Here is a 13,121-nt window from a genome sequence, read left to right as displayed (position 1 = left end):
TCTACAGAAGTGCCAAATTTGTGAATTCTGACCACATAGTTGTTGTTGCTATTCTGAAGATCCAGCTTAGGTCTAGTGGGTTACCACCTACTAGGAAAATGACGCTGGACCTGACCAGACTCCAAGATCAGGATGTTTCTAAGTGAGTTTACATGCAATTTGCGTGAGGAACTTAGGGTGTGACTGCCGATCTTATTGTGATGCAGGAGACCGTCCGTGACAATACCCTGAAGGTTGATGAGGGTTGTGTTGGTGTTACCGGTGTTCCCAAAAGGAGGTGCTTCATCTTGCATGGCACTCTGGATATCATTGAGAGAAGTCGCAGCGCACAGCTTGATGGCAACTCTGGTCTGTACTGGGAACTGAGAAGGACAGCTTCGAGGGCTCTGAGGGCAGATATGTAGGCATTTGTTAGAGGAATCTGTGAGCAAGTGACGGCCATTTATTGTCTAGTGACCCATGTCCTGCTTACAGGGGCCGGGTAAGGTCCTTGCTAGGGTCATCCTCAATAGGATCCGTCATCACTTCCTCACCTACCAGCAACCGGAGCAGTCATTTACACCTAAGAAGTTTACCATCAACCACATAAACAGAGTGGTGCAGTTGTAGCATACTGCCTTGCAACATAGAAACTGGGGTTCAAGTCCCACATGCTCTCTTCTTGGAATTCTCATATTCTCCCCATGTGCATGTGGGTTACTTCTGGTGCTCAAATTTACTCTTACAGCCCAAAGACATGTGTGTTAAGTGGACTGGCAACATTAAGTTGCCCCCTCATATGTGTGTGTGTGTGTGTGTTCGCTCACCCTCATGGCCTGCACCCTGTCCAAATCACTGTTTCTGCTTTGCAGCTAATGCTTTCTGGGATAGGCACCAGCTTCCATCAGACCTTGCTCTGGATAAGTGGGTTTGAAAAATGGACAAGTGAAGAAGTGTATTAATACTACACAGTGGTTGTATTTGCAGTAAGGTGGAATAGAGAGAGACAGACAGGAATACAGAACCTGCCACTGTATAATATTATACCATCACAACTGCAGTTGAAGTCTTCTTGCTCATTTGGGCAGGTGGAATTCCCTTTAGCTCAGCTGGACAAGTTGTCACTTACTGACTTTTGGTGGTCCAGGGTTGGTTCATGGCTAGCTACTCCATATGAGGATTTGAAATATGAGACGTGGTTCTGACCAATTTCTCAGCGATGACAGTTCTTTCATGTTCATCATTATGTTTTGACGTGTGATATATTGTATTTTAATACAGTATTTAATAGATACTGTATGTGCTAGTCATGTTCATGATGGAATTTTAACGTCATTATTTAAAGAGACACTAAAATTGTATATTTGGTCTACCTTATATATAACTTAAAAGTAAGGACAAGCAAACCAAGATGCAGCCCAACAAATTAGGTATATTTATTAAAAAGAAATTAGAAAGTAATGATGTGTCATATTTATAAGATGTAGCTTCTGTCATGTTACCGTGCAGATCAAACAATGTTACAAAGTTTGGTCAAACTGGAGGAATAATACTCTCAACATCATTAGTCTTCTTCTTCTAAAGTTTTTGTTACCTTCAGCAATTTATCAACCAGTGCTGCATAAAACAGAAAAATAAAAATAATTAATAAATACAAAATTATCCTAGATACCTTATTCAATTTAATGCTATATAAATTACAAGAAAGTTGCATTAATAAATAAGAAGTTATATGTGGTCCTTAATTAAAATATACTCCTCTAATATATGTAATATTCTGCACAAAAACCAAAAGACTGACATGTTTCTTGAGAAGGCTGTTTTATTTTGGAAATTTTATACCTAGAACTGAACTTGTGGAATGCCAGTACCTTGGAACCCAAGTGAACAAAATAACAGGGATTTAGCAGTGCTATATTGTAATTATAAAGGTTTCCCTAATAACCAATTAGCATTTAAAAATGACTAATTAAGGATCCACTAAGGGAGTTTACCAATAGGACACTGAATGAATGGCTGCTGAAAATGGGGCTTTGCTGCACATGTGAATAATAAATTAAAAGTTAGTCATTTCAAGCAGTTATTGCCATTAGCAATACTAGTAATGTCTTGACAGTATTTATAAATCAATTTAATTGTATCTTTACAAAAATAATGTATCTCTATCAAAAACATTAAAATTTCTGGATGTTTCCAAACTTTGACTGGTATAGTATTTGATAAAAAAAATACTTATTAAAGTATAATTTAGAATTTTTACTGTTTCTTAATATCTAGAAAATAAGTGGAAGTTTCTGTATGCTTCTTCATTCTATTTTTTGTCTAGAGCCTATGAGAAAGTGTGCTTTTCATCCTTGCCACACTATAAAACAATAAATAACTACTGCCCATCATTTCAGGTATCTAAAAATCAATCAAAATTAAAGATCAAGTATTTCACACAGCACACCTAAATATACTTCAAGGCAACAAGATACAGTCTAAAGTACAAAGACTTAAAGTATATACTGTATGATAATACTGTAGAAATAAAATAAAAAGACACTATTTAGTTTACTATAAACATGTTTCGTGTTTTTCCCTTCATAACAAGCTATGAGAAATTACTGTCTCATTAAACCAACTATCACAACTGGTGGTTCAGGAATATTAGGTGAGAGTGATACTATGTGTTATGTCAGTAGTCCCTAATACTTTAACTTATGTTTCACCTGCTGTGTAATAGTTTGTTGCTCAGCGCTAAAAAATGGTGATTCAGGATAAGCTACATTAACATGGTCCTTCTATAAAAAACTTGTAGCACAAAGTGGAATCAAACAAAGGTAAAACATGAACAAAAGGCACACAAACAGGTAATTCTCATATACTATACCTCCAGCAGTTGGCCTAAGCAAAGGGTCAAAATCCCTGCATTGATTGATCAAGACAGATAGATCACGAGGACAGTCATCTGGAAGGGGTTCAACATATTTCTCAATACACACTTTTTCAAAGATCTTTTCTTTTGAGCATCCTAAAGGTAAAATAATGGGAAGGATTCTAATTAAGAATTAAATTTCTTGAGTCTCTACATTATCTTATTTCAAACCTTCCTACTGTATAATGTATCAAGTCATAAATGGCTCTTCTTCATTTTAGTTTGCAGAACTCATTATTGCCTATATTCTTAGATGTACAATAAGCATGAACACAATATTTACATTTTCCTTGTCAAATAAAGATTACAGTAATATACCTTCCAAAATAAAGAATACTTCATTGGGGTCAGCCTTGAAATCATAATTTAAAGACCCCCTTACTATATCTCTCACTATTTAAAGGGCTGCTAGTGCAGCTCAATATATTGCTTTAAAGATCATATAACTGCCCTTTATTGTGTAAGTCAGTCAGTCATTGTCCAACCTGCTATATCCTAACACAGGGTCACGGGGGTCTGCTAGAGCCAATCCCAGCCAACACAGGGCGCAAAGCAGGAATAAATCCCGGGCAGGGCGCCAGCCCACCGCAGGAACCCTTTATTGTGTGTTAAATTTTAATTGTGAATGTCATTGTGACCCACCTTTACTATTTCTTTCTATCCTTTTTTTTGTTCTTGATGTTTTTATGGACCACTTGGTGGTGTGGTATCAAAATCATTTCCATTTTGTAGGCTGTGAGGTGTTGATGTGTTTTAAGTGATCATTGCTTTTTCAGAATGTCTCCTGTGACATGGTGATCAAAGTACTGAAGAGGAGGTATTATCAGCATTGTGATTGCACATATTGGGTTCTTCAGCAAAGGTCAAAAGTCAAGAGGACAATTCTGGACTCTCTAAGAAGAAGACAGCATCCTGAAAAACTCCAGGATTACACATGGATATCAATATGTCCGTAGGTATGGGGAAACAAAAAGGGGTTGTATATTATTCACTTCACAAAGCAGTAAACATATTTTCTTAAATGAAAAGTATTACTAACACATTTCCAGTATTCAGTTTTAAAATAGGTAATCATACTCAGTTAAACACACATCAACACTGATCAATTCAGAAAATGCATGGGCAAAACATGCAAATCCCATACAGTTGGCACTGTAAAGCATGAATACCAGCTCTGGAATACCACTGTGACTATATATTTTAAAAACATCTGTACTAAACTTTAACCTGATCAAATTTAAATGTATACCTGTACTTTTGTTGAATTCTACTCATTTTATTGGAAGGTATGTTGTTACACCCTGTGTAGTGGCAAGGTTGGAACTAGACTACACTCTGGGTTTCTTATAGTTTGGGATTGACAGGGGCAAGACTTGAGACATCAGACAAGGAGACACAGACACAAGACATGCAAACTCCAGGCATGGAACTCCAGGGATGTGACTCCCTACTGCAAGGCAGCAGCGCTATGGCTCTGCCACCGTGTCACCCCTACAAGTGTAAATTATTAACAGTATTAATTATTTAAATGAAGTTAACTATTTTTCTGTAAAATGTTATATACATACTTTAATGCATTTCATCATAAAATGATATCAAGTATAAATCTAAGGATTCTAAACGTGCAGAGAGCTGAAATATCATAAATTTAATGTGTTCTGTATGGCAATTGCTACCTGCTGTTGCTGCCAGTGCAGGAGGAAGCCCCAGAAGCACTTAGCGATTAACAACTGGGTTGGTTTTAAGATGACGTTTACAACGGTCTATTTTAATGACAAAATAAACTACAAGATTAAAGTGAATATTTCAAGATTAAAGCTGAAATTTCCACTTTAATCAAAATACAGACCTTTTCACTGTGTCCCTAATTTTTTTCTCTGTGGCTTAAATATGCTGCCGTACATTCTGATGCTGTTGTGAATTGGCAAAAAAAGATGGCACAGAAGATGGTATGTGACACCTTTAAAATGCATTGTGTCATTATGATGGGGAACAAAATCCCCACGAATACATTTGTATGTCAGCATTTTGCTTCATCACGTCAAACCCTTCTTCAAACAACGAAGCATGCACAATGCTTCTGTAGGATCTACAAAGCGGCTTGCTGTCACATGTTGATAGTAAACAGAGACTCTGATGTCACATTCCAACTTGAACACATTGTGCCCACCTATTTTCTGCAGGTACTGCAACTCGCACACACGTCATGTTCATTTCTGAGGATGTGCTCGGAGGACACGTCAAATGAATGCTGGGAATATGCGGCAGCCATGATGCATGCACATACGTGTTCTGAGCGTGAAGTATAAACTGGCCCTAACTGCTGACGCCGTTGCGCTCAACCCCTGAAAGGCGTGTATTAAACAGGCTGGTGACCTTGCATGCATGCAAACGGTCACAAGTGCATCTATGTCATGCTTCCCTTGGACAAGTGACATTTAGAAAGTGACATTTTCCTCAGGAGTTTCTCTTGGGATCCCCTTGTCAAAACTAATGCATGCATGCCTAACAAACTAAACACTCTGCACTTCTTATTTTGATGATGGCAGGTAGCTATGTAGATGCTTTCCTTTTTGACAGGCAGACATGCGGTGTCCAACAGGCCTGAAGTGGATATGCGCCCAATCCATTGCCAGCGCCCACCTTCACAAACCTATTGATGCCAAAATCCTTGCGCAAATGTACCCTCACATTGTGACGGTTTAAAACAGTGTTTTTCTTTTTTTCTGCATGTAAATTTTCTTTACACTATTCTTAGACCTTTTTCCTTTAAAGTGGTAATGCCTGGCAGACGGTTTACCACATATGTGTGCATTTGACTTTCTGTAAAAAGCTGTCACAAGATGACTGAATCATTCACATGCACAACATCACTAACATTTTTTTTCCAGCTTTAATAAGCTGCTTCATGTAAAAACACTTTAAAAATGCTCTTTTTCCCCTGCAGTGTTTTATAAAAATTACCAATGATTTCAATGGAACAAGTGTATGGCTGAAAACACTCAAAAACTGCTGTCTACAGGAATTTTCTAACCCACCTGCTGTAAAAACAATTACTTCTAGGTGCGAACAGTGTCATTGAAAATAATGAGAAAAAACATTTCTAGTGGTTTAGAAGTGTTCCGGTCTAGTGCTAAAACGCGAGAAAAACTCTTGGGTGTGAACAGGCCCTAAATGAGAAAGATTATTGCCACCATCAGTAAGGTTAGTGACTTATTCACGTTCTCCACAGCCTGTGCTTGGCTGCTTACATGTTGGTATGTTCAAGTACATTTCCACATGCTCTGCATCAATATTCATAGGCGAATCTAGTACCTCTTTGCTGGACACAGATTTAAAATGTAATACAGAGTCCTCCCTGGAAGGGTAGATGGGCTCTTAGCCAAAGTGGGGATTTATTTCATTATTATTGTCCATGTTGGAACAAATGATATACATTAGGGAAGGCTGTCAGTTTTGTAATTAAAATTTAAAGAGTTAGGTGCCAAGCTAAGAAGCAAAACTGACAAGGTGGTTGTCCCTGAAGTTCTGCCTGTCCCGTGCACTAGTCCAAGTAAGATTGAGGAGAGTAAAACTTCAAAGATGTGGCTTAAATCTTGGTGTAGGAGAGGGTCATTTAGACTCCTTTTAGAACAGATTGGACCAGTGGTATTTTCATAATGAAAATGAGAATTAGAACTAAAAATATTGTTTTTCGTTTTACAAGAATGAGAACTAAAATTAAGGCAAACAGAAAAACTAAAACTAAGTAAAAATAAAAATTAGTGATATGTGAATGGACTAAAATGAGAACGGAAACTGAGTCAAAACAAAAAAACCAGCAATAGCATTTTCGTTCAATCTGGTTCAGTCGTGCAGAGGGATTGTTTGTGGGTTGCCCCGAGCGTACAGTGACATTGCGCTGTTCACTATGCGGTGATCTTGTCTTGGGCTTACTATAGTCACGTGGCACAACTTCCGTAAAAGACCGTTGTTTGTTTGTTAAGCACATTTGGTTCAGAGGGTTGAAGCAGTAAGCACTTCTGGTTGACAATGTTGCAGATAGAAAGCGAAAAAGTAACATTTGGAAGTGCTTTAATTACAGCATAGATGATAATGAAAGCAAATGTAGCATGCGAGAAGAAGAAAAGAGTCTCGGAGTTTCAGTGCAGGACCAGCTCAATCAGTACTTCGTGAAAGTCCAGCACTTCTCTGGCACCAGGAATGCACTTCATACAGGGACATGCAGTCTCACCTTTCATCATGAAAAGTAAAAAAAAAAAACTAATAATTTGTCCACTGATCTGTGGTATAAATTTGTTTTCTGTATGATTCCAATAGCTTTGATCACTTTTAGAGTCAAAATTGCTAAATTGGCACTTTTAATGTTCAAATACAGGGGAGAAATGAGGCAGCGACGAGTTTCACCTCACCTCAGACTGCGCTCTCCCTCACACATTGGGGTGATGCATGCAATTGACGCGTGCCTGTTGCTGTCTCTCTGTATGTCACCAATATAGTGTTTGCAGACACGTTTATTATACACCCTGACTTTCCACAGTCTGGCTAATATATTTAATGAATGTGTGTGGCATATTTAGTCTTGCTAATCAGACATAAAACCGTAGTGAAAAGGCACAAGGTGAGGCAGACAGTACCGTGCCGCCCTGAAGGGGGTGGATGTGAGCCCAACAGGTGCACATTGTTGCTGTTCTTCTATGCAGAGGCGCCAATAAGTTTGCAATATCAAAATGTCAAGTGCACTGCAGCGGTATGTTTACTTTTATTTTTTTTTCTGACTGACTACCAGAATGGAAGACTAAGACTTTGAAAACTAAAGGAAAATAAGGAGGGTGGCACGGTGGCGCAGTGGTAACGCTGCTGCCTCGCAGTTAGGAGACCCGGGTTCGCTTCCTGGGTCCTCCCTGTGTGGAGTTTGCATGTTCTCCCTGTGTCTGCATGGGTTTCCTCTGGGTACTCCAATTTCCTCCCACAGTCCAAAGACATGCAGGTTAGGTGGATTAGTGATTCTAGATTGTCCCTAATGTGTGCTTGGTGTGTGGGTGTATGTGTCCTGCAGTGGGTTGGCGCCCTGCCCGGGATTGGTTCCTGCCTTGCGCCCTGTGTTGGCTGGGTTTGGCTCCAGGAGACCCCCGTGACCCTGTGTTTGGATTCAACGGGTTGGAAAATGGATGGATGGAAAATAAGGAGGACTTTTATAAGAAACTAACAAAATACTCAGTGCAGCGGAGAAGTAGTGTGTTAAAGAATTAATGAAAAAGAAAAGGAAACATTTTAAAAATAACGTAACATGATTGTCAATGTAATTGTTTTGTCACTGTTATGAGTGTTGCTGTCATATATATATATATATATATCTATATATATATATATTGTCACAGACGACTGGAGTTCTGACCGGCAGGGACGCCTAAATGGACCGGAAGGTCATAAGAATAGCTTTCGGGCCACAAGGGGGCAACCGCCCTGGAGCAGGAGAAGACCACGGGAAAGGAGAAAAAGGGTTCTGGATTGTTTGGACCCGTGGCCTCCGCCAGGGGGCGACTTAATCCTTGAGGAACCTGGAGACAATTACTTCCGCCATACTCTGCAAGATGGCGGAGGAACCTACCAGGGACGCCCGGAGTGCTTCCGGTGCAAAGGGAAGTTGTCATTTTCATGAGTGTTGCTGGCATATATATATATATATATATATACTAGCAGAATACCCGCAGCTTCGCAGCCGGAGAAGTAGTGTGTTAAAGAAGGTACGAAAAAGAAAAGGAAAAATTTTTAAAAATAACGTAACATGATTGTTAATGTAATTGTTTTGTCATTGATATGAGTGTTGTTCTCATATCTATATATCTATATATATATCTATATATATATCTATATATCTATATATATATCTATATATATATATCTATATATATATATATATATATATATATATATATATATATATATATATATATATATATATTTATATATATATATATATATATATATATATATATACCAGCAGCAGCGGAGAAATAGTGTGTTAAAGAAGTTATGAAAAGAAAAGGAAACATTTTAAAAATAATATAACATGATTGTCAAGTAATTGTTTTGTGTATTTGGCGGCAGCGTCACAAAGTTTTTTTCGATCTAGCTGCATCACAAAATGTACCCGACGTCTGACACGCCTCCTTTTTACTGTTTTCTCACAGCTTGGATTGCTGCTGTCATATATATATACATACACACACACATACATACATTATATATATATATATATATATATATATATATATATATATACACACATACATATCTTCATATCTACATATCTATATACATATCTACATATACACACATGTGTATATATATACTGCTCACAAAAATTAAAGAAACACTTTAAAGAAACACATTAGATACATCAGATCTCAATATGAAGTTGGATATCTATACAAATAACGACAGGGCAATGTCTTAGGAACAAAAGGATGCCAAGTCTTTAAATGGAAATAAAAGTTTTCTGCCTACAGAGGGCTCAATTGTGTAGACACCCTAAAATCAGAGTGAAATGAAGATGTGGCAGGCTAGTCCATTTTTCAAAAACTTAATTTCTGCTACTCAAAATGCTTTTCAGTATCTTGTGTGGCCCCCACGAGCTTGTATGCATGCTTGACAACGTTGGGGCATGCTTCTAATGAGACGACGGGTGGTGTCTTGTGGCATTTCCTCCCAGATCTGTATGAGGGCATCCCTGAGCTGTTGTACAGTCTGAGGAGCAACCTGGCGGCGCCTAATGGACCGAAACATAATGTCCCACAGATGTTCTATTGGGTTTAAGTCAGGGGATCGTGAAGGCCATTCAATTGTTTCAATTCCTTCATCCTCCAGGTACTGCCTGCATATTCTTGCCACATGAGGCCGGGCATTGTCGTGCATTAGGAGGAAACCAGGACCTACTGCACCAGCGTAGGGTCTGACAATGGGTTCAAGGATTTCATCTCGATACCTTATGGCAGTCAGAGCACCATTTCCTACGCAGTAGATCTCTGTGCGTCCCTCCATGGATATGCCTCCCCAGACCATCACTGACCCACCACCAAACCTGTCATGTTGAACGACGTTGCAGGCAGCATATCGTTCTCCTTGTCTTCTCCAGACTCTTTCACGTCTATCACAGCTGCTCAGGGTGAACCTGCTCTTGTCTGTAAAAAGTACAGGGCGCCAGTGGCGGACATGCCAATTCTGGTGTTCTTGAGCAAATGCCAGTCGAGCTCCATGGTGCTGGGCAGTGAGCACAGGGCCCACTACAGGACGTCGGGCCCTCAGGCCATCTTCATGAAGTCTATTCCTGATTGTTTGGGTAGAGACATTAACACCAGTGGCCCTCTGGAGATCATTCAGCCTGTTCCGCCTTGCACAAAGGAGCAGGTATCGGTCCTGCTGATGGGTTGAGGACCTTCTACGGCCCTGTCCAGCTCTCCGAGAATAACAGCCAGTCTCCTGAAATCTCCTCCATGTTCTGGAGATTGTGCTGGGAGACACGTTAAACCTACTTGCTTGCAGCACGTGTGGATGTGACATCCTGGAGAAGTTGGACAACCTGTGCAACTTCTGTAGGGTTAAGGAATCACCTCATACTGCCAGTAGAGATAATTACTCAAGCCAAAACTAGCACGAGTGGAAAACCAGCCAAAAAAGATCAAGAGGGAGAAACTTGAAATGACCTCCACATGTAAAACCAGTCCTGTTTTGAGGCCACTTTAGTGCACCTGTCGTTAAGTCCATGAACACCAATACAGCTGAAAGTGATTAACAATGACCTCAGCTGCTTAACCAACCAGAAAATTATCAGACAGGTTTAATGGATTTCATGCCAGGCCCAATAAAAAAGTGTTCCTTTAATTTTTGTGAGCAGTGTTTATATATATATATATATATATATATATATATACACACACACACACACACACACACACACATATATATACATAAACACACATATACAAATATAGACATATGTATATATATATATATATATATATATATATATATATATATATATATATATATATACACACACACACACACACATATATACATATATATATCTACATATATATATTAGGGGTGGGATTTGATTAAAAAAATTAATCTAATAAATTAGAGGCTGTGTAATAATTACAGTGGGATGCAAAAGTTTGGGCAACCTTGTTAACAGTCATTTTCCTGTATAAATCGTTGGTTGTTACAATAAAAAATGTCAGTTAAATATATCATATAGGAGACACACACAGTGATATTTGAGAAGTGAAATGAAGTTTATTGGATTTACAGAAAGTGTGCAATAATTGTTCAAACAAAATCAGGCAGGTGCATAAATTTGGGCACCACAAAAAAGAAATGAAATCAATATTTAGTAGATCCGCCTTTTGCAGAAATTACAGCCTCTAAACGCTTCCTGTAGGTTCCAATGAGAGTCTGGATTGTGGTTGAAGGTATTTTGGACCATTCCTCTTTACAAAACATCTCTAGTTCATTCAGGTTTGATGGCTTCCGAGCATGGACAGCTCTCTTTAACTCACACCACAGATTTTCAATTATATTCAGGTCTGGGGACTGAGATGGCCATTCAGAACGTTGTACTTGTTCCTCTGCATGAATGCCTTAGTGGATTTTGAGCAGTGTTTCGGGTCGTTGTCTTGTTGAAAGATCCAGTCCGCGCAGCTTCAGCTTTGTCACTGATTCCTGGACATTGGTCTCCAGAATCTGCTGATACTGAGTGGAATCCATGCGCCCCTCAACTTTGACAAGATTCCCAGTCCCTGCACTGGCCACACAGCCCCACAGCATGATGGAACCACCACCATATTTTACTGTAGGTAGCAGGTGTTTTTCTTGGAATGCTGTGTTCTTTTTCCTCCATGCATAACACCCCTTGTTATGCCCAAATAACTCAATTTTAGTTTCATCAGTCCACAGCACCTTATTCCAAAATGAAGCTGGCTTGTCCAAATGTGCTTGAGCATACCTCAAGCGGCTCTGTTTGTGCTGTGGGCGGAGAAAAGGCTTCCTCTGCATCACTCTCACATACAGCATCTCCTTGTGTAAAGTGCTCCGAATGGTTGAACGATGCACAGTGACTCCATCTGCTGCAAGATGATGTTGTAGGTCTTTGGTGCTGGTCTGTGGGTTGACTCTGACTGTTCTCACCATTCGTCACTTCTGTCTATCCGAAATCTTTCTTGGTCTGCCACTTCGAGCCTTAACTTGAACTGAGCCTGTGGTCTTCCATTTCCTCAATATGTTCCTAACTGTGGAAACAGACAGCTTAAATCTCTGGGACAGCTTTCTGTATCCTTCCCCTAAACCATGATGGTAAACAATCTTTGTCTTCAGGTCAATTGAGAGTTGTTTTGTGACCCCCATGTTGCTACTATTCAGAGAAAATTAAAGGAGGAGGGAAACTTACAATTGACCCCCTTAAATACTCTTTCTCATTATAGGATTCACCTGTGTATGTAGGTCAGGGGTCACTGAGCTTACCAAGCCAATTTGAGTTCCAATAATTAGTTCTAAAAGTTTTGGAATCAATAAAATGACAACGGTGCCCAAATTTATGCACCTGCCTGATTTTGTTTGAACAATTATTGCACACTTTCTGTAAATCCAATAAACTTCATTTCACTTCTCAAATATCACTGTGTGTGTCTCCTATATGATATATTTAACTGACAATTCTTATCGTAACAACCAACGATTTATACAGGAAAATAATGACTATTAACAAGGTTGCCCAAACTTTTGCATCCCACTGTAATCTTGATTAATCGTATGTAATCACACATGAAAATTTGCCCCAAATCACAAAATTTTTTTTTTTTTAATTTAAAAGGGTTTTAGTGGGCGACAGAATCAAATAATAGACATGGACATGAATATTGTAAAAGCTCTTTTAATTTCTGAAAAAAAAAATGCTTTTAAACTGCATTTCAATTCAAAACAGAAACAAAAATATCATCTCTGGCTAAAATTGGGCAGACTTAAAAATAAAGTGGTATTTTAAGTACTTTAAGTACATTTTCAGAATGGTATTGTCTTTAAATAATAACCAAAATTTCAACAAAAAGTGCAGTTTTTCTTCTTAAAAAAATAAGTCAGAAACATAAAGGTAATTTGACCAACTTAATCTTTAAACTCTGAGTAACCTTAGCCAAAATTATTTTGTACATTAGGCTAAAACAGT

The 13,121-nt window shown here is 38.7% G+C and overlaps 1 protein-coding gene across 2 annotated transcripts in view; it reads right to left on the bottom strand.

The window, feature by feature from the left end:
* Positions 1-1,391: 1,391 nt before the first annotated feature.
* The window catches only part of LOC120535651 (mixed lineage kinase domain-like protein), a 104,982-nt gene continuing 93,252 nt past the window's right edge, over positions 1,392-13,121 (bottom strand). For both annotated transcript variants that reach the window (XM_039763606.1, XM_039763607.1), the window contains 2 exons: positions 2,852-2,992; positions 1,392-1,596 (listed from right to left, as the gene is read on the bottom strand). In XM_039763606.1, the coding sequence (XP_039619540.1) occupies positions 1,544-1,596; positions 2,852-2,992 (194 nt within the window). In that variant the 3' untranslated portion in view covers positions 1,392-1,543. The remainder of the gene's footprint in view (positions 1,597-2,851; positions 2,993-13,121) is intronic.

Source organism: Polypterus senegalus, chromosome 9 (assembly GCF_016835505.1).
Source record: "Polypterus senegalus isolate Bchr_013 chromosome 9, ASM1683550v1, whole genome shotgun sequence".
NCBI classification, from domain to species: domain Eukaryota; kingdom Metazoa; phylum Chordata; class Cladistia; order Polypteriformes; family Polypteridae; genus Polypterus; species Polypterus senegalus.
This window is presented reverse-complemented; position numbering and strand designations above follow the sequence as displayed.